Genomic DNA, 21,141 nt, shown 5'->3' on the forward strand with positions numbered 1-21,141 from the left:
AATATGTTTGCTCATAATGTACAAAGGAATAAATTTATCGTAAATTTTATTATGTGCAATAAAAAAGAAATTTACTTCTTACTACACGTCTACATGTATAATAAATTAAAAAACTAATTTTTGTATTGCGCGGACTGAAATTTCTTACTTCCTTGATTCCTCTAATTCCTCATGTTTAATTTCTCATTTCTTATTGTTGTTCGTTGCATTTGAACCTTTGAATTATTACCAATCCAAGGACAACGGTACTTTTTAATCTCTTTGATACTTCTATGTATGTACTCATCGTTCATTTCTCACATATAATTCGACAAAATAAAAATAATCGCATTGGAACCAAAACAATAAATGTGTGTATACTAATGTATATTTGATATACACTGAAAAAAATGCGTGTAATTTTACTTGGAAATTACATGTCTATGACTAGAAAATTATCAAAATTATTTAAATATGATTGAAAATTTACTGGAAGTTGAAAATTTTCAATCATATTTAAGTAATTTTGATAATTTTCTAGTCATAGACATGTAATTTCCAAGTAAAATTACACGCATTTTTTTGGTGTAGTGTAGCATTTAAATAAAAAGGGAGGAAAAACTATTTTTATTTATATGAAGGAAAATTAAATGATCAACTTCGAATAGTCAAAAAAAGTAAAAAGAAATGATATATTAATCCTAATTTACATATTATTTTTCGGCGTATTTTTACAATTGTTTCGAGCAAATCGGTTTATCTCAAGTTCATCTCGTTTAACTGTATTTTTCTTTAAAAACAAATTCAACGCAAAGACACGTGCGATCGTAATGAAAGAATATGCCTTAGTAAAACTAACTTTATTTAAAACTAAATTATTTCTTCTCTTTTAGTCAAGTCAGCGAAACTGATTTTAACGATATTCGAGCTGACGGTTCCATGCGTGCGACACTCTTGATGTCTCTCTTACGCACAAAGGCAAAGTTTCCTAGGATTTCGTCGTATATAACTTATATCTTATCAAACAAGCTGACCTCAGACCTCTGCGCAAACAGAGAAAGCATCAGGAGACCTTTAACATCCGATCCTCTCCCTCATCGTTCGACCATTCGTCGATCAGCCAGTAACGGAAATACTTATTTAGTCGCACGCAGTGAACGCCGCACGATCTCTCGACTCTCTCTCTCCACCTCCATCTTCGTCTCCAATCAAGCCGCCGATCCGCACCCCGGTTTATCGTCCGGGTGGTTATCACGGGTATTTTCACCGCAGGAGAAAGAGCCCAGCCACCGCGGCAACGACAGATCTCGGTAGATACATCTCCGTATAATTTAGGCTGCGTCAACATCACTTCGGAAATATCACCTGAGTACCTCCGTGTATCGTTTTATCCTTGTTGTTCACCCAATGTTAAATAAGGATAAGATGATACACGGGGGTACCCGGGTGATATTTCCGAACGCAGCCTTAAAATCTTTCGAAGTGAAACTTTCAAAAATTAAAAGTAGCGAGAGACTCTGTAAGAAGAAAGAAAGAGATTTAAGAAGAATACAGTGTGTGATTGACGTAATTAAAAATCGTTTATCGGGAAAGTTCCTTTTTCCAGTGATGACTCTTTGATATTGATTGATCTACGAGATTTGCAGATTAAATCGGTGAAATAACGAGACGTGTTTTGATAGTTTCGCGTCGAGGGATGAAGACCGCGCGGTAGAAACACCTGATCTCGGAAGGTTTCGCAAATTCTGGAAGCGATAAGGATTGTCCCCGGAAACCATGACTGCTAAGGCAATACTACTTCTTGCGCTCGCGTGCGCAGTAACTGATGCTGTGCGAGGAGGTAATTATCGGCAATTTCCGGTACTAACATAAATTGCGGTGTGTATATATTTATTGCGACGTCCGGTGTTTCATTAATTTATGTGTAATCGTTATCGAACGGCGGTGCACTTTGCGTAGGAAAATGATCTCCAAGTAAATCTAATCATATTAGACTCGTGAAACTTCTTGCTGTTGAATTATTTTAACTTAACGATAAATGAAAAAGACGATATAATATTGTGATTTAATAAATCTAAAAATGTATACGTTTAAAAATATATTAACAATATCTTCTTCAAACGAACGATCCAATTTTTAAAATACACAATTTATATTTATTTGTTATTATCGAAATCTATTTATTGAAAAATTTTTAATTTTTTAAATGTAATATTTATATCTTCCAGTCTTAATATGTTATTCAATCAATATGTTATTTTCCGAATAGAATTTAATATATAGAAGATAATATTAATATATAGTGTATACAATACCTATAGTGTAATGTAGTATAATATAGTGAATATATATATATATATATATATATATGCGCCAGATGTTTCACACGTGTGATATTTTTTACGATTTTTTTTCCTCGCAGAGATTACCAAGGATCACCCAACACTATGCGGCCGAACAAAATGCAAGAGTAGGTAACATTTTTATGCAGACACACTTCAGAGACTAGCACAATCCGGTACTCAGCTATCGTATTTCCAGGCTTAAGTTACAATCTCTGAAAGTTCGTTATCCTATACCACATCGTTGAAAGAGTAAATGAAAATCTGTTTCATATTTCAACGACTCATTCGTTTTTTTTTGTAAATCAGAATAGCATTTTTCAATATTACATTTTTATGCTTCTTCTTTATATATCCGAATATTATTAATTTCAAAGAACAGTAACTCATTTTGTATTTTAATCTGCAAACGGATCATTTAGAGTAAATAAATGTGTAGATAATATCTCGTTCATTGCATTGCTACGCAAAGCCAACTTTCTAATATAATTTAAAATAATTTATCTCAAATAATAATTTGTCAATTAATTTAGCAAACTTTTATCGCAAATTATTTCTTTTATACACACATATTTCTATTTCTCTTTCTTTTTTCTTGTTTAAATGTGAATTAATTGCGATAAGTATGAAGACACATGTCAAAATGTGTCCGTTTAATTATTATATTTTTATCGTAGTACGTGCGTTCGTCGAGTTAATGGACACTGACGTTTATTTTTCAATCGCGTACTTGCATAGATAAGAGAATACGAGGAAATGTGATAATTATTAAGAAAACAAATTATTGATAGATGCAGTAGAAATATATTTTCAAAGCTTAAACGTTTTACTAATGTCAGTCATAACAAATGTTATTCTTATTGACTAATTATCTCGTTGAAATATTATTAATATTTATTTTGTCATAATATTCTTACTTCCATTTTTAATAACGTTACATTTATATTAATTTAATCGGATAGGAAATGTTCTATGTATGTTTTTTGAAGTAAAAAAAACCATGATACTTACAAAGATTTGGAAAATAGCGATATGCAAAATTTTTTTTTTGTACAAATATCAATTTCAAATTATTTAAGAAATCTGTTGTTATAGAATAATACGCGCGAAAAATGGAAAAAACATCCTGTATAATTATATATTAACTCTTTATCAATAATGTAAAATTCTTATCCTTTTAAATCTAAATCTTTGAAATTTGGTACAGATTTTTGTATTCTGGACTGTTTAAAAATTTTAAACAGAATTTTCCATGTGAAAGCTTTAACCCATTAAGGACCAAGACAATTTTTTTCTCAAAATTTAAAAGGATTTTAAATTTTGAGAAAAGCTACTGTGCCCTTAAGGAGCCTTTTGGTAGAGATTTCGCATCCCAAAGTTGATCTATTTTTTTTTTGTCGAAAAATCTACCAGCCAGTCTTTAATGGGTTAAGAACAAATTTTTACTATTAGAAGTATTGGATTGTATTTTACATATTTTCTATACCTATCAGAATTTACAATCGAAAAATCGACTGTGCCTTGAAAATTCAACATTGCTAGTGAAGATTAGGCTTAACAATATTAGCCCCGTTCTTTTTGGCTGAACTTTTGCATCAGTTCATCTTTCTTCCTTTTCTCTCCAGGAGGAAAGAAGATCGCATGATGTTAAGTATTTAGATTACCAATGTCCACTTCTAATTCTTAGAAGTGAATTCTTAAAAAAGACAAAAAATAAGTTAAACCAAGATTGAAGTTAACGCATCTACATTGCATTAATAAAAACGGAGATTAGCTGAACTTCTTCAGTTTAACTAAAAAACTTAATTTTATTTCGATTTTTTTTAGTTCCGTCGGAGAAAAAATTCAAATACCACGAAGATATCCACTACATATATACATATTCTGTGGATGTAAGCACAAATCTGGGCTATCTCCCGCTGTCGTCCAGTTCTTCAAAGAACGATTCAGCTTTACACGTTGACGCTACCCTGTTCGTACACTTCAACAGCCCTTGCGAGGGCACTCTAAGAATTCTGAATGCCAGCATCAGCCACGATCGTAGCGCATACAACCCCGAATTTCCGGATCGCGCTGGTTCCGAGTTCAAGGCTAACCTCGAGCGTCACGAGTTAAGGTTCACCTTCGATGATGGGTTGATCCACGAGCTATGCCCAGATCAACGTGAGTTGGCCTGGGTGTTGAATATTAAGCGGGGCATCTTGTCGATGTTGCAAAACAGCATGCGACGCTTCGACGTAGACCATCGCGGCGATGAGGTGGACGTTCACGGTATCTGTGACACCCACTACCGCTTGTATGAGGCCAAGAAGACCAGCCTAATCGTGAAGAAGAGCAAGTACCTGGCTGACTGTCGAAACGGTCCCAAATATTTCTCTATCGTGCAATCGAATCCCTACAGAAGTCCGCGAAAGCAACATCGTCAGCACGGATTGTTCAATTCACGTAGCGATTGCGAAATCACAATCGATCATAATGTCTATGAGAGAGTAATCTGTAATGAGGTGCGAATACTGCAGCCTCTTTCCAATGGTGACAAAGCTGGCGCCAAGACCGAGTCCCGGGCAGTCCTTCAACTGGTTCAAGAAATGACGGAAACGAGTTCCATTTATGAATTTGAAGAGAATGAAGACGATGATGACGAAGAAAGAGACGAGGATAACTTCGTGCGAGGTGTACCTCGTGTCAAAAGGACCACATTATTATACGATCACTCAAAGACTCTGAAGACTATGCATGGTGAGCTGCGAACTTCCAGAGATTTGCTAAAGAACATGTGCAAGCTTGGGGGCATCGATGAGTTGCAGCAGAGATTTTCCGAAATATTCACTAATTTCATTCATTCGGCTCGTTTCCTGGATTACCCTTCACTATCACAGCTGTTCAGCAGAGCTGATAACATTTGCAAAAACGGAAAGTATGTAACTGATATTTTTGGATATTATATTTTTCTAATTAATAAAAAATGGAAATATCAATAATTAAAAAATAAAATTAAAAATTGTAACAAATATTTTTGCTTAATATAATTTGCTAACATTTTAATTTAAAATTACATTTATTTTTCTTTTCTTATTCAACAGGAAGCACATTATCGCGGCATTGCCATATTTAAATAGCAATGCCGCAGTGAATGTGATGAATGATTTGATAATGAAGAAATACGTCAATCAAGCGACCATCAACGATTGGATCGTCACTTTTGCCTTATTTCCACAACCGGATCGTGGCACCATTAAAGCTCTTTCAAAACTATTAGACTTCCAGCATCAAATTCCTCATGTTCAATTTATTCTCAGTTATTCCACCATCATTCATACGTATTGCAAAAATTATGATCCCGATTGTATTGATTTGAAGGAGGTAAACGTACTTCTATCGCATCTTCAAGAGAAAATTTCGCAAGGTTGCGAGCCTCGTTTTCATTCTTCTATTACGACGAAAGAAGTAAGACACACACACACACACATTTATAGATTTCTTTTCTCTATTTGTAGTAAAGTAGAAGAAAAAAAACATATATAAAAACGAGTGAGAAATGAGAAAACAAGATTTTTACTATAATTACAGACGCTGGAAGCTTTGAAATCGATAGGCAATATGGGACTCGAAACGAAAGACTTACGAAGAGAACTGAAGAAATGTATAGACAATACTGGTGGATTCTTACCCATGGAAGTTCGCGTTGCTGCCATTGATGCTCACCGTAGACTGCCGTCCTGCGAAGAAACTCGGGATGAATTCTTCCTCGATTATTACCGTAACATGACATTGGATACGGAGGTCCGTATTGCCTCTTATTTACAAGTGATGCGTTGCCCTGATTACAATGTTATCAAGACTATCAAGCACGCTCTCAAAGTAGAAGAAGTCAACCAAGGTTCATACTTCATTTATTATGCTCACTTAAACAGTTTTTAAACGTATAAGTTTTTATTACAATATTTTATATCATAAGTTTTTCTCTATATTTTTAGTCGGTTCTTTTGTATGGAGTCACTTAACAAATCTCTACAATTCTGCCTCGCCTACCAGAGTCGAGATTCAAAGTCTGCTGACGGATCGGGACATCGGCAACAAATTCAACAACGATATTAGAAAATTTTCGCGTAATTACGAGAACTCCTTCTTTTCCGAGGAGTACAATATCGGCATGAGTTGTCAGACGAATCTGATTTTCTCGCCAAAATCGTACGTGCCACGCTCGCTTACCTTCAATGTGACTACCGATCTTCTCGGGCAATCTGTGAATCTGTTCGAAATCACAGCGCGAATGGAGGGTCTGGAATATTACGCGGAAAATCTCTTCGGTCCGGATGGCATTTATAGTAATGAACGAATTTCGAATCATATCCAGAATTTTCTCAGACGTTTCAGATCGGCATCAGAGAATGAGAATTATTGGGATGGCGTGAAACGGCTACCTAATGTTATTGATAACAATTTCGATAATCCGAAAATAAGTTTCGGCTACAAGGTAATAGAAAAGTAAATAAAATAAAAAGATAATTTAATTATAATAATATTACAGTGTCTTGTTTATTATAAAAGATATTCGGGAACGAGTTGATGTTTACGATGTTGGACGGCGACAAGGAAGTGAGGGCTGCGTTAGCGAATTTCAATCCCTGGCAGAGGATAAAACAGTTTCTCACTATGCAGGAGATCCTCTATGAGAGGACTGGAATGTTCTTGGATTCTTCTTACGTAGTACCGATGGGATCTGGTTTGCCAATTCGTTTGGATCTTGCTGGTTCTGCGGCTTGCTATTTTAAGATCTCAAAAATGCTTAATGACGCTCGACTCTCTGATAATGAATTTCAACTCACTGCCAATATCGCTTCCAGGTTCGTGCTCTTCCTATATGCGTATACAGTGTGTACCTTTAATACTTTTAAAAGTTATTTTAAAGTTCATTTACAAGAAATATAAATAAAAGTTCCTATACATATGTGTGCATGTATTGCAAGAAAAGATATATTTTTTTTACATTAGTAATATATAGGGTGTTTCACGAAGAAGGGTTAATATCTTGGGAAGTGATAGTATCGATCATTCTGAGCAAAAATATTCGTATGAATATGTGTCCTATTTCGAGATAGGTTGAATTTGGCATGCAATATTGTCACTTCTTTTAGTTCACTTATTTCTTTTGGTGTCGCTGTTTATTTTCTGTTTTCGCTGTGACCTATTAAGCGTTTACGATGTTACAATCAACACAACAGTCAGTGTTGTTTATAATGTTGTAGAAGCGTTGTTAAAAATGCCGCACATATTCACACATGCATTCAATATGCTGTATGTTTACGGATTCTGCGATGGTAGTGCCTCTACTGCTGTTAGAGAATATCATCGACGTTTTCCTACACACAGAATTCCGAATCAGAGAGTGTTTTTCAAGATTTTCAATAGAATGCGTGAAAGTGGTACGCTTCCTAGTGTTCATATTATATCGCTTTATCTCGAAAGCCGTTCGAAATAGGACACATGTTCATATGAACATTTTTGCTTAAAATGATCGATACTATCATCTTCCAAGATATTGACCCTTCCTCGTGGAACACCCTGTATATATTTTAGTTTTGTATAATATTTTTAATCTTTATATATGTAATAAATTTTAATTTTTTATTTTTATTTTATTTGATAGGATAATATTTTTTTAAGAAAGTATATATATATATAACTTTAGTTTTATTTTACGTTATTCTCTCTTCGTTCCCTTAATCAGTTTTATATAAGTATTACATATTTTTATTCTGTTCTTTTTACAGTATCAGTGTCGATATGATGAGCACAATGACGGTAGATGCTTTTTACAAATCCGCCGGGCTTAAACTACGAACAAATCTTTACACTTCCGGAAATATGCAACTTCATCTGAATCTAAATAACACCCGTTTAGTGCACGTGAGTCTGGGCTTACCGAATCGCAAGATTGAAATGTTTTCGTTAATCTCGGACGTTGCTTTCATCAAAAGCAATGGTGGTGAGGTGCAGGAAAAACCATTGGGTATCCTGGTAGCCGATCGAAATCAGAAAAACTTGCGATATTTTGTTATACCCAAGAATATCATCAGCAACACTACTTGCAGCTGGGCCGCCTTGGATAGACTGATTGGTTTAAAAATGTGCACTGATTATCAATTTACAAACGTGACAAAAGATCCCAATGCACCTTATTTCGTTTTAAATGGTCTTACGCTGTTCAAGGTCTCGTTGATTAAAGCTGATCCAACTGCCAAAAATTATGTTTTAGAATATAGCTGGAATAAGACTCAGGTATAATTAAAGCTACGCATAACTTTTTATATAATACCTTCGCGTAACTTCTTTGTTTTTAATAATAATTATGATAATGATTTTGATAATAATTAAATAACGATATTTAATGAGAATTATAATAAAATTTTGATTCTCCGAATATTAACATATAAGGCGAAGATGTTTTTCATATCTTCTATTAATTTTCTTCCAGGAGTATAGCACGTTTAAGTTAATGTTTGACACACCTGGCTCGCAGGTGAATAGAAAGATAAGCGCTGTTATCACCTTTGACATAATAAATAATAACGTTACTGCTCTATTTCATTCGGCTGGAAATTCTCTAATTGCTAAAGGTTAGTGTTTTCTGAATGTGTATCTAGTTTTCTCAAATAATGATGAACGAAGTTCATTATTATAGTAATGTCTGTATATTTTTAGGTACATATAAACGTTCCGAAGATGAGACTTTTATAGATATTGGTTTTGATATTAATGGCACAAAACACTTAGATGCCAGTCTGGGTTACTCGAAAAAGAAATTCAATCATGGTTATACCTATCATCCTACAGCTCATCTAATTATCAATAGTGAACGCGTAGCTGCCGTTTTAGGTATTTTGTTACGCACAATTGTATTAATAATTACGCAATTGAGTTTTATGTATATTATTAATTAACTCTTTCAAAAAAATCATTTAATTTTGCTTCTTACTTATCTTTAAACTTTTAAAATTCGAATTAGTTATTATCGTAATATATAGGCTGCGGTCCTCTTGACGCTACAAACGCTTCGAAGCATTCTTTGATTAATCAATTCGTAAAATTCTTTGTTCTGATTGGTCGCTCAAACGTTTCGAAGCGTTTGTAGCATCAAATGGACCGCAGCCATAATAATATATTATATATACGTATAATCATATATTTAAAAAAATACTAAAAAGTTAAGAGATATTGAATAGAAATTTGGAATCACCAGGTGTCATTAGAAACGCACAGAAGAACAATGTTTCCCAGTTCGATATAGACCTGACCTTCCAAACGAAGCGAGTTTGGAGCAAATTGGTCGGCTACATTGTCAGGCGAAATATCAGCTTGGCCGGCGATTTTCAGCTGGACTATCAGATGCAACATATGCCGAGAAAGGAGACCCTCCATTTGGAGGTTTCGCTATCTAATCGCTCCTCAAAGACGCTAACATATAAGGCCGCCGAAATGAAGTTGCATTCCACTGCCTATCCACAACTCAACGCTCTAATAAGTGCCTGGTACCAGCAAGCTCTTGGCCACTTAGAGCTCCATGCCGAAGTAAATTCCAATCCGCACCTTAAGGACGATCGGCATAAACTCACGGCGCAGCTCATTATCTCCTATTCGAAGATGTACTTCCAGAATCAAGGCACGAAAGTAACCGCGTTGATAGCCGTCACTAAACCCATCCAGAACTTGGACCTCAAGATGGGAGTTAATCACTACGTCCTTGGCCCCGAATCGAAGACTAGCTTGCTCATAGGATACGCACCAGGTAAGATACAAAGTTCACAATTGTTTACAAATGTAAGCGAAATCTTTTTGGCTATAAGAAAAATTCCAAAAATCCTGTATTTGCAGGCAAGGAGATCAGTCTGATCGTTAATGTTATCATGCCGCGCGGTTTATTATTTTCTATGGAAGGTCATACAAACCTGACAATTCCGAATTTCAATTCAATGCTAATCAACGCGCGTATCAACGAGCGCTCGAGGAACGAGTACGACCTGGAGTTCTCCGGAACATGGTTCAGCGGTCATAATATGACCGCACGTGGTGCTTATTCTGATCGATCATCTGCCGTTATCGTCAATCATCACATAAAAATGATCTTCAAATCGCTAAGTTTTGTCACTCCAATTCTACTCAACTGCCATTTATATCAGGACCACAGCGATCTCAAAATCAGCTTGTATGCCGAACAGCTAGACTACGATAAGTACGCTTTTGTGCTGAATCATACGATGCTGTCGGCGACCAATTTAATGTCTTATGTAGAAGCGAGATACCGTGGCAACGTGTACTCGGTGATGACAAACGTCAATACTATGCGAGAAATTCGTGTAGAACTACATCTGGATAAATGGCGTGATGTGCATCTGACCCTGAGCGGTATCAACGAGGAGGATCGGCATGAGATTGCGGCAGAAATCAAATGGGACGCTAATAGAGATCCTGCCTTGAAGTTGAGTACGATGTTGCAGTTGAACAGGGTATATTTGATAGATGTAGGTTCCCCCGGAATCAAACGAAGCGCGTTGGTAATGTTGACCTATCCGGGTCGACTAGTAACCGGCTCTTGTGATTTGGTCGTACGTAGTCCACATAGTTATTTGGTGGATATTATTCTGGACTGGGGTTCGGAAAACGTGATTAAGACGTCGATTGGCGCGGACTATGTTGTACAGCCGGAAATAACGACTGTTAAGTTGGAATCGCAACTGTTGACGCCTTTTGAAAACTGGAAGAAGACTGCCTTGAACGCAAAGTAAGAATGTATCTGGTATATGAATTATTTTATGCAATAAAATATACTTAAAATTATATAATTACTAAATATTTTTAATTATTAAAGTATTAATTATTTTATGCGTCAATAAAATATTTAAAACGCTGTTAGATTAATAGTTAAAAATGTAACACCAGAGTTTATTATAATAATGAAAATAATTATTATTAATTCTAGCTAAATGTTATAAAAAGTATTTTAATTCTATTTTTGTTCACAGATATTTACAACTGCCAGACAAGATCCTAGCAAGCAGTAGTGCTCATTGGAAGGACTCTCAGCACGTGATAGCAGAGATCTACGCTAGTGCAAACGAATACAAAGATCTGAAAGAATGGACAGCAAATTGCGGCTTGATCAGTACCGTCCACTCCAACTCAGCAGTGACCATGAATATCACCCACAAAGTATTACGCTCGCAAACGACGGATACACACGTGTTGATTAAGTATAATCCTGACAAGATAATTGACGCGCGTAGTGTTTGGCACTTGGACAAGGAATCGGATGATGTGTTCAATCTAACCGGAAATCTACATTTGCATTCGCCTCTGGCAAACTATCGGAACAGCGAACTCAAATGCCAGCTGCGTCTTATGACCAACTGGAAGTTCTTTGGCGCTGCCAATCTTGACCTAGATAAACGTAAATACACTAGTCAATTAATCGGTGATCTCGTACGCTGGAAAGAATCCAAAGTAGAGTTTAACGTTACCACGCCACTGGAGAAGTTCGCCTTTGTTCGTGGTAGATTCGGTCTGTCGGAAAGCAACCATCACGTAGTAGCGGAAGTTGTCACACCGAACGGTCCTCTAGGCGTTGAGGGATTGTGTCAAATCTTTACCGCCGCTTATGACTTCAACATCAAACTCATGGTAGCGACGCCAATCGAAGTACTACAGAAAGCATTGATAGTGGCAAAGCTAAATAGGCGTGAGGCTGACTTCAGGATCGGTTATAATAACATCACAACGGGTTTCCTCGGCACTTGGCATTATCACAACATCACCGATTTTGATTACAGCTACATAGTACTCACGCCTCTCGAAGGTTTTCAAGAGTGCGGCGTGATCACAAAACTGGTCGTAACGCGCACAGAGCGCGAGCATATGTTGAATGTAGATACAGAGTTTTCGGTGAGATTGGCGGAGCTTAAATTTGGTATCAAGGCTAAGGGTGGGCCGAAACCACCGCCTGTTAAAATTCCTCCGTTAAAACAGGGGATTATAAGATCTATGACAAACGATTCCGAATTGTCAGAAGAGGAGGAAGAAGAGGAAGAGGACGAAGAAGATGAGGATAGTCTCTATTGGCGCGGGGAATTACAGGTAATTATAATTCAAATAATCGAACTATAATTCGAAAATGAAACTTGATTACAAAAATTGGGTTTTAAGAACTTGACATTTAAATTATAAATATCATTAATTATATAAAAATTGAAATATTAATTTATAGATATATTTAAGGAAAATTAACATAAATTAAATGTTAAAAATACATATTTATTCTTTCAACAGAAATATAATTATTAATTTAATGTTATTACTAGTTAAATATGCGATAATGCATATATTTATTTGCAGCTGTGGCTTGCAATAATCCGGGATATATCGGCAGAGCTGGATATCGATACTGAAGATTACACCTATAAGATACTAGGCATAATACAAATACCACCCGAAAAAATCGTCATAGATGACAGCTTTACCATAGAAGATGTTTTTCATATAAAAAACGATCTACATGTTGATCTAACATTTGGTAAAATTAGAGAGATAACGTCCTTATATACCTTTATCGTCGATATGGAAAATCTCGCTTACCTCATGGATATGAACTTAAACATCAGAAAAAATACTACATGGTTCGAGGTAATATTTTTAATTTTATATTATTTTTATAATATTAATTAATAAAATAAGCTCTAATGAAAAAGAAAAGAAAATCCATTAAATACATAAAATTTTACAGACTGGATTTCATGGCAATTATACGTATAAAGTCAATAGGAACAATCGAAAGATCGTTGCACATTTAGTGAAATTCGACATAAAGACTCCTTTAGAAATTTTCAAAACCTTCAACACTAACGCGATCATAGAGATCCAGGGCAATCTATACAAGGGTGTACTTACAATTCATGGAAACCAACTGTTTCTTAATATACTCGGAAATATAAAGGTGAGTTTCACACGCTTTTTTAAATTTACGAATAAATGTTGCAGACATTCAAATAAAAAAATTCTACTTTTTTTTCGCGTAGTTGGAGCAGGCTTTGCTGGATGTGATGGTTTCGGGTCTGATCGATTCACCTATTATAAAAATACCGAAAATCACGATTGTCGCGAAAAAGGATTTCACTGGAGAGGAAAAGCAAGTTCAGTTCAAAGCAAGGATGGAACATCCTATATCCAAACAGGTAAAGTATCGATATTTATTTTTAATTTGATTAAAATACGAGTATAACAATTATTTCTTATTAATTATGTAGTTTATTTGATTTTTATAGAAATAATATTATTAATTAAACAGAATTAAATCAAAATCAAAATCCAAGTCTTTATTTTTTAGATATCTTTTGAATCCGCCTGGCAAGTAGATGAATATCTCGTAAAAGCTTCCGCGAAATTGGAAAGCTGGATAAAAGCTCTAGAATCATTGGAGACCGAGATCCTTTATAACAATGCAATTAGCGTAAACAATACCGCCAAGTTGAATGTGCATGTAACGCATCTCGGTGATCAAAAGTATCAATTGATTGGAAACATAAACAACGGCAAGATCGACGGCGATCTATACACACCGCTGTCAGAAAGACCTCATTTCGAGTTTCACGGTGACTTAAGACAAATCAACGAATCGTTATACGATATCAGGGGAGAGTTAAGGAACGATTTACAAGCAAAATCTTATGATATCAGCACTGTCATCTTTGTGCAGAATAACATTGTCGATTCAATAGATATAAAGGCCGAGCCGAAGAGCGCGAATACCGATCGAATCATTTTGAGATTAAAAAGAAAGAAATATGGTCTCCTACTGGATGTGGATGGCGGATCGTTCAATGGTACTCTCAACGCAAACGTGCTTAACAATCTGAATTGGGATGTGAGAGTTCGCACAAATATCCAAAAAACTAATGAAAGAGATATTTATCAATTAAACACCTTTATGAACGTGCAAGTAAACGGCAATATCACTCTATATATTCATGCGGAGACACCCTGGAATGACAGCAGGATCCTGACGATGGAAGGTAATATGATGCTGACTAACACGAGCGGCGCCGTCCAGTTGGATCATCGAATGAATAATGATCGATGTCACGCAACTGCAAGATGGAAATTGATCTACATGGAGGACATGCTTCTGAAATTGGTTACGGGATTTGACACCACGGACCTGGGCAAAAAGGAAGTGTCCACTCACGTATTCTTTAAAAACCCTGGGCGGTTATACAGGAACATCGATGTAGGCTTTGATCTAGATATCGATAGAAAGGTGTGGGAATTTGAGACAAACGCGACTATTGGTTTTCGCAATCAGGAGAACATTGACGCGGTGTTTGTCGTAAAATTGCCACCTCCAAACAATGATGATCATCGATTCCTGATCAGCTATCACACTAATAAAAGTAACAAGGAAGTACAAGTTATTTCTTATGTAGTGGGCTACAACACAGTTTTAACTCATAAAAATTATGCTTCGGATGGATCGGTTTGTATCTCTGATATTAATAAGCAATAAAATTAATTCGTAATAACACAAATTTGAATAAGTTGAATGTAAAATTTTAGATTCGAATGGCTACACGCGACATTAACGGACACTTCCGGCTGACTTGGGGATTGTTGCCCATGCAATCGATCAACAATCTCTTCAACGTCACTTTTGACAAGAACGAGATAGATCTCAAATATTCACTTTATACACCCTTATTCCTGCAAGAAGAAACGGTCGTACTTCTCTTCAATTATGATACTAATTCTGAGCAATATTTGATCAACGCTGATCTTTTTTATCCTTCAAGACTGCAGATTGGAACTGCAAAGATATCTTACGAAAGTCTATTGAACGTTAATGGAACCGTTAATACTTCAATACCTATGCAGCATTTTTCATACATTGGATGTAATTTTGTTATACTTACTACCTTGTAAGTATAATTTTATTATATAATAGAAGAAATTACAGAAAAAAAACTAATTTTTTGTCGCATGATCAAAATTTGTTCATTATACTAATTATCAGGAATTTTACTTTCAAAAATTTTATTTACCGCATAAAAGTGATGTTCTAATATATATTAGAAATATTATTTGCATAATCTATAAAATAAAAGAATATTTCTTTTATTTTTTAAATTTCTTCTTTTTATACAGGAAACAGAATAAAAGATTCTTCGAGTTCTTTTGGCCTAATAACACGGGTTTATTGAATTCCGATTACAATTACCACAGCGAGCGATTGGATTCGAATCTGGAAGGCGTTTTGCACATAGAAGTTCCTCTGAATGCTCGTCACATCGGTATTCTGAATTATGGCTATGAGAAACGTCCACAAGTCACCAATGGCCATTCTACCTTAATGTACAATAATCAGAAGGTGCTAAATGTTCAATATAATTCAAAGAGCGAGTCTCGAGCCGGTTTCGACAAAGATAGCATGCAGATCACGGTGGAGAACATTTACAAGCCTATAGGCATTGTCTACGTGAACCAGTATGAGTACAGTGGTGGAAACGAAGGTACCAATTATCCCACCGTCGAGTTCAAACAGGTGAATATCTATCGACTGGATAACAGCTCGGCGTTCAACATCGCCGGTGAATCTAGAATCCGAACTACTCATACCGGTCAGAACATTCATCTGAAAGCGATGCACTTAAACAAGACACTTCAGTTAAAGACAGACTATGAGGTTTTGTCCGGCGAGTTTGATCATAATACTTGGTTGAGCTTAGCTGAAGACGCGTGGGTTTCTTACCACGTGAATATTCTGAATAAAACTACCGAGGACATGGACCATCAGTTCCTTATTCTTAGTGTCTGTTACCCACAACGAAACTTCACTCTGGGCGGATCCTATAAGATCACTAGCGACGAGGTGAACTCTGAAGCGAATTTACAATGGAAACGTGATGATGAAAAGTCGAGGAGCATTGGTGCAATTTTTGATTGGACGAATATCACCGACACGTCGATGGAGGGTCAACAGCAAGCCATGTTAACCTTTTATCATCCAACTTTCGAGAAGAACGTTACTTTAAAGGGTGTATTAATGAGAAAAGACCATAGGGATTTGCTGAATGTCGCTTTCACCGCAGATTATTCCAATAACGAAAACAAATTATTAACGTTGTCCGCATTGTTGAGAGACGAGAGCGATGAATTAAACAAAAAGTATATCTACAAGATAGCCGGCAAACAAACAAGTACTAAATTAGATCTTGATATCGAGGGATTTGTTCATAGACAAGAATTTATACTACTTGAAACAATGAATCAAGCTCGGTACACGCGCGGTTATATGCCGAGTGAAGTTGGAGAATTAATTAGTCGAATCGACCGGAGATCGAAGGAAATAATTTATCGACGAGTAAACAATGACGAGGTCAAATATTTCGCGATCGGTTATTATCCTTCGCCTTCTCAGTACATTGTAAATGGTAGCGTTATCAATACACCGGAACTTAACGCCACCGGTATTTTCTTCTTGGACCCGGATGAGAAACTTACTTGGATGATGGTGAATTATACACCCGGTAATTAGTAATATATAAAAAAATGTTAAATAAACGAGATATTAAAAATTAATAAGGTGGTTGATAAAATAAGTATTAAAAATATTAAGAAATTGAAAATTTTAAAATATGTGTAGATAATATTCTTTGTTTTATTCTATTTTATAAAAAGCTTACATATTTAAAATAAATTTTATAGATTTTTTTAATTGCTTTTATTTTTTATTTTCAATATTTTCTTTTTTATAGATGCAACATTGAGCTTAAGAATACATGGCAGTATTCCGGACGCTAGAAACGCCATATTTAATGTTTGGAGAACCTACGATGATGATTTAACAATTTCGGACGTTTCTTTCTACCTGAAGATGAATCACTCAAGGCTCGTTACTTCAACTTTGCGATGGCGGCCGGAACTTAAAAGCGATGTTATTGTAAGATAAATTCATACACATTAGACATCTACTTAATGTAATTTTGATATAATTAATAGTAATTTTGTTACAATTGTTGATAGACTATTGTAAAAACGACATTCAATGAAATGTGCGAAAGCGTGAATAACGATATTGATTATTGGAAGCATTATATAAAGAGCGAAGTAAGAAGTGCCATCATGGATGTATGGGAGGATGCTCAAGAAGACATTTCGGGATTCCTTGACGATTGGAAGTATGTAATGAAAATCTTTTATTTAATATCTATAATATAAAATCAGATGTGTAATAAAAGATAATAAGATAAATGATAATATGATGAAATATATGATATAAATTATATTATATATATATAATGCAAAAAATATTAAGATAAACAAGATATTAAAATATCGAGTAATTATCTATATTGTGTGAATTTATATTTATATAATTTTCTTTTTTTCTTTGTTCTTTTCAGTGATTTGAAAATTCTCGAGCATGACTTTGAAAATCTTAAAATATATCTGAATAATTCCTATAACGCGAATGACTTTTACATCAAGGATATCATCGGTTTCGGGATATTCATCATTGATGAACTATCTCTGCGAAGTCACATTGAATCCCTTCCTAACATTCTAAATGAAATCTGGGAGATAATGGGCGAATCTGGAGAAGCTTTGCGAAATTCGTTGCTCTGGTTGATTGAAACCATCAAGAATGCTTACCATAAAGCGTCCGAGATTATTGCCGCTGTATTGAGAGGCGATTCATTGTCGCAAGTAGCGAATATAATTGAGAAGCTGATCGAAAAGTACGACATATTTGTCAAGGATCTGCATGTGTCCTTCATTAAATATATCGAAAATTTGTGGAACACGATTTTCTCATCCATCTCAAAACAATGGTATCACTTCTTGAAATTAATGGAACCTCTGTTTATCCGTTTTCTTCATTATGTTGAGACGGTCCTTTGGAAGGCAAGTAAAGAAATGCTGGACTTCTTGTACGATCGTAAAAAAGAGATCGTCACGTCACCGTATTTTGATCGCTTCACTAATTTCACCCATGACATCGATAAAGTCTACCGCGACATCAAGGCAAACGATATCGTGACCAACATGCACAAGTACTCAGGCTTGATAATACAATTCGTAAAAGAGCGCTACTTCGCCTTCGTGCCATTCGGCAAGGAGCTTAAGGATGTCGTGGATGAGATCGTGTTGGAATTGAAAGAGCTCCGGAAACTGCCGTCGGTCAACTATTCCATGGAGAAACTCGAGCAGTTATACGAAAGAATTAGCTACTTCTGCGAGTACTTTGAAGTCAAACTCAAAATAGAAGATTTTATTCGGTTGGTGCACTCCAAGATGATGGACATTAGTCAAACGGCGCTGGAAGCCGAGAGTCGTTACAGGGAGGCCAAAACCATGTTCATCTTCGATCCTAACGAGGGCTTGATGTGCCTGGAGCAAAAACTACCCATGTCTTGGCACGCCTTTAATCAAACGCCCGAGTTCCACGAGATACCGGAGATCAGAGCGATCGCTGACTTCAAGACATACTTCGTCACCTCAAACACTACTTTCTGGAGTTTTTACTATCAATACAAGCCATACTCGGAGTTGTCAAACTGGTTACCACCGTTCAAAGGTTCGTCTCGCAGCCATAAAAATTTAAAAATAATTTAACGATAATTGAGCTTAGTTTAATATCGGATTGATCTAATTTTAATAAATCGTAAATAACTTTTAACAATTTGTACCATTTCAGCGCAAGCCATGATTATCGGTTCCCAGCATTATATTACTTTCGATGGACGTTACTTTGAATTTGCGGGAAATTGTACCTACTTGTTAGCAAAGGATTTCGTACACGATACTTTCACAGTTTTGGTGAAATATGATCAACAAGACGAGAAAATTACCCACAAAATTATAGTGCTAATTGGAAGCAATGCTATCGAATTGGATCTCTTCAATGATGTCAGTAATAACTTATAATATATAATTTATTATAAAAATTTTATGATAAAAATTAAATTAAAATTTCAATCACTTTTGACCAGTAAAAAATTATGCTTATAACTATAACATTACTTTAAAAAAAATTCGTTTCAAACGCTCGTAGATTTTTCAGAGGAAATTATGAAGACAAAAATAAAATTTATAATGAGATCTAAAAAGAAATTGAAAAAAAGAATGTTCTCAGTTGTGTGTTTTTAAAATAGCTTGCTAAAGAAAATAAAATATGCAATGGTAGATAATTTTTATCATTATATTTTAATAATAAATGACAGTTATATTAAATGTTATGTTATCCAGACAATGAAGCTGATCTCCCAGAAATCAGCAGACATCACAAGCAACCTGCAGCTACCGATTGAATTAGACAACGACACGTATGTTTATCAAGTGGAGAATGTAGTGATGGTAGAACGCAAACACAATCAATTTCGACTCGAGTGTAATCTCAAGTTCAATGTGTGCACCTTGGAATTATCAGGTTGGTATTACGGGAAAACAGCCGGTCTTCTCGGCACAATGAGTAACGAACAGTTTGACGACACCCTGGGATCGAACAAGTTACTCCTAAAGGATATCGGAAGCCTCGCTCATAGCTGGTCCATTGGCAAAAACTGCGCTGACACGGCAAATCACGCCAATAAGATTCAACAGCAGGATGACCCGGTAGCCACGTTCTGCGACGAGCTATTTGTGAACAAGAGCTCGGAATTCAGCGTCTGTTTTGGCGTGATCGATCCAACCAAATACGTCGATATGTGTCTAAGTAGCCTGATCGAGACCGAGGTGTGCACAGTGGCGATGTCGTACATGCAGATGTGTATGTTCCGCGACACTTATCTGCGAATACCCGACCGATGTACCACATGTACCATGATGGACGGCAGCCAGGTGGCTGAGGGTCGTTTTAAGCGGTTGGAGGGCGATAGAGTGCCGCGATCAGCCGACGTGGTGTTCATCGTCGAGGCGAAGAGCTGCAATAGCGACATAAAGATGAACAGCAGCATGGAGCTGCTGATCACGCAGCTCAGTAAGGAGTTGAACGACCAAGGTCTCACGGACAACCGATGGTCCTTGGTAGTATTCGGTGGTGACGGAGTGCATGACAAACCCAGAAGTATCATCCTTGATGGGCAGATCTTCACAAAGAATGTACCGCGCTTTGTCGATTACTTCGACTATGTGCCAATCGGCACCGGCAGTCAGGATATCTTCGCCGCAATCGGTTTCGCCTCGCGGCTCGTCTTTAGGGCCGGTGTGTCGAAGACCTTTATACTAGTACCATGCTCGCATTGCGAACCAGAGAATCAAACGGTAATCCTAACTCTTCAATTTTATGAGATTTAGGCCCGATTGCACTAACGTTACTTTGACTTTATTAAGGAGATTGTAAGGCAAATGCAATATGTTAAGAATTACTTAAAAAAATTATAGATTATTCTAAATTGCATTTAAAAGTAGTACAAAAAAATTAGAGACAGTTGACCATCTGGATCAAAAGTTATTTCAATAAAAAGTAATATTTTTTTAAATTTGTACTCTAATAGAAATATATGAAAATGTATTATAAAATAATGATAAAAATCTCAATTTTTTTTATATAAGTACTATATGAATTCAAAAATATTTATGTAAAGTTATATATATACATTGAGATGTAGACATAAACAAAGTATTTATTTGACAATCTTGCGTTTCGCGGGTTTTCTCCGTGTTCAGATCCATTCTTGGAATGCCAACGTTTCGTGAACCTTGCAGTTCACTTCATCAGGACGAGGAGCAGCCTGATACTGAGCAGTATCGCCCTGATGAAGTGAACTGCAAGGTT

The 21,141-nt window shown here is 35.9% G+C and overlaps 1 protein-coding gene across 2 annotated transcripts in view; it reads left to right on the forward strand.

Annotated features, from left to right (window-relative positions):
- Positions 1 to 1,109: 1,109 nt before the first annotated feature.
- The window catches only part of Apoltp (Apolipoprotein lipid transfer particle), a 22,040-nt gene continuing 2,008 nt past the window's right edge, over positions 1,110 to 21,141 (forward strand). The window contains exons 1-25 of one of the 2 annotated variants that reach the window (XM_018451680.1): positions 1,110 to 1,289; positions 1,662 to 1,819; positions 2,402 to 2,449; positions 4,149 to 5,238; positions 5,405 to 5,768; positions 5,892 to 6,201; positions 6,299 to 6,798; positions 6,873 to 7,168; positions 8,096 to 8,603; positions 8,800 to 8,941; positions 9,027 to 9,200; positions 9,565 to 10,110; positions 10,197 to 11,103; positions 11,345 to 12,452; positions 12,711 to 12,998; positions 13,099 to 13,308; positions 13,391 to 13,546; positions 13,699 to 14,844; positions 14,925 to 15,283; positions 15,510 to 16,891; positions 17,120 to 17,304; positions 17,388 to 17,542; positions 17,768 to 18,942; positions 19,063 to 19,274; positions 19,614 to 20,627. In XM_018451680.1, the coding sequence (XP_018307182.1) occupies positions 1,756 to 1,819; positions 2,402 to 2,449; positions 4,149 to 5,238; positions 5,405 to 5,768; positions 5,892 to 6,201; positions 6,299 to 6,798; positions 6,873 to 7,168; positions 8,096 to 8,603; positions 8,800 to 8,941; positions 9,027 to 9,200; positions 9,565 to 10,110; positions 10,197 to 11,103; positions 11,345 to 12,452; positions 12,711 to 12,998; positions 13,099 to 13,308; positions 13,391 to 13,546; positions 13,699 to 14,844; positions 14,925 to 15,283; positions 15,510 to 16,891; positions 17,120 to 17,304; positions 17,388 to 17,542; positions 17,768 to 18,942; positions 19,063 to 19,274; positions 19,614 to 20,627 (12,339 nt within the window). In that variant the 5' untranslated portion in view covers positions 1,110 to 1,289; positions 1,662 to 1,755. Of the gene's footprint in view, positions 1,290 to 1,580; positions 1,820 to 2,401; positions 2,450 to 4,148; positions 5,239 to 5,404; positions 5,769 to 5,891; positions 6,202 to 6,298; positions 6,799 to 6,872; positions 7,169 to 8,095; positions 8,604 to 8,799; positions 8,942 to 9,026; positions 9,201 to 9,564; positions 10,111 to 10,196; positions 11,104 to 11,344; positions 12,453 to 12,710; positions 12,999 to 13,098; positions 13,309 to 13,390; positions 13,547 to 13,698; positions 14,845 to 14,924; positions 15,284 to 15,509; positions 16,892 to 17,119; positions 17,305 to 17,387; positions 17,543 to 17,767; positions 18,943 to 19,062; positions 19,275 to 19,613; positions 20,628 to 21,141 lie in introns of those variants that run through there. The other variant, XM_018451679.1, reaches the window with a different exon arrangement.

This window comes from Mycetomoellerius zeteki, unplaced genomic scaffold (assembly GCF_001594055.1).
Source record: "Mycetomoellerius zeteki isolate Tzet28-1 unplaced genomic scaffold, Tzet1.0 scaffold316, whole genome shotgun sequence".
Classification (NCBI taxonomy): Eukaryota; Metazoa; Arthropoda; class Insecta; order Hymenoptera; family Formicidae; genus Mycetomoellerius; species Mycetomoellerius zeteki.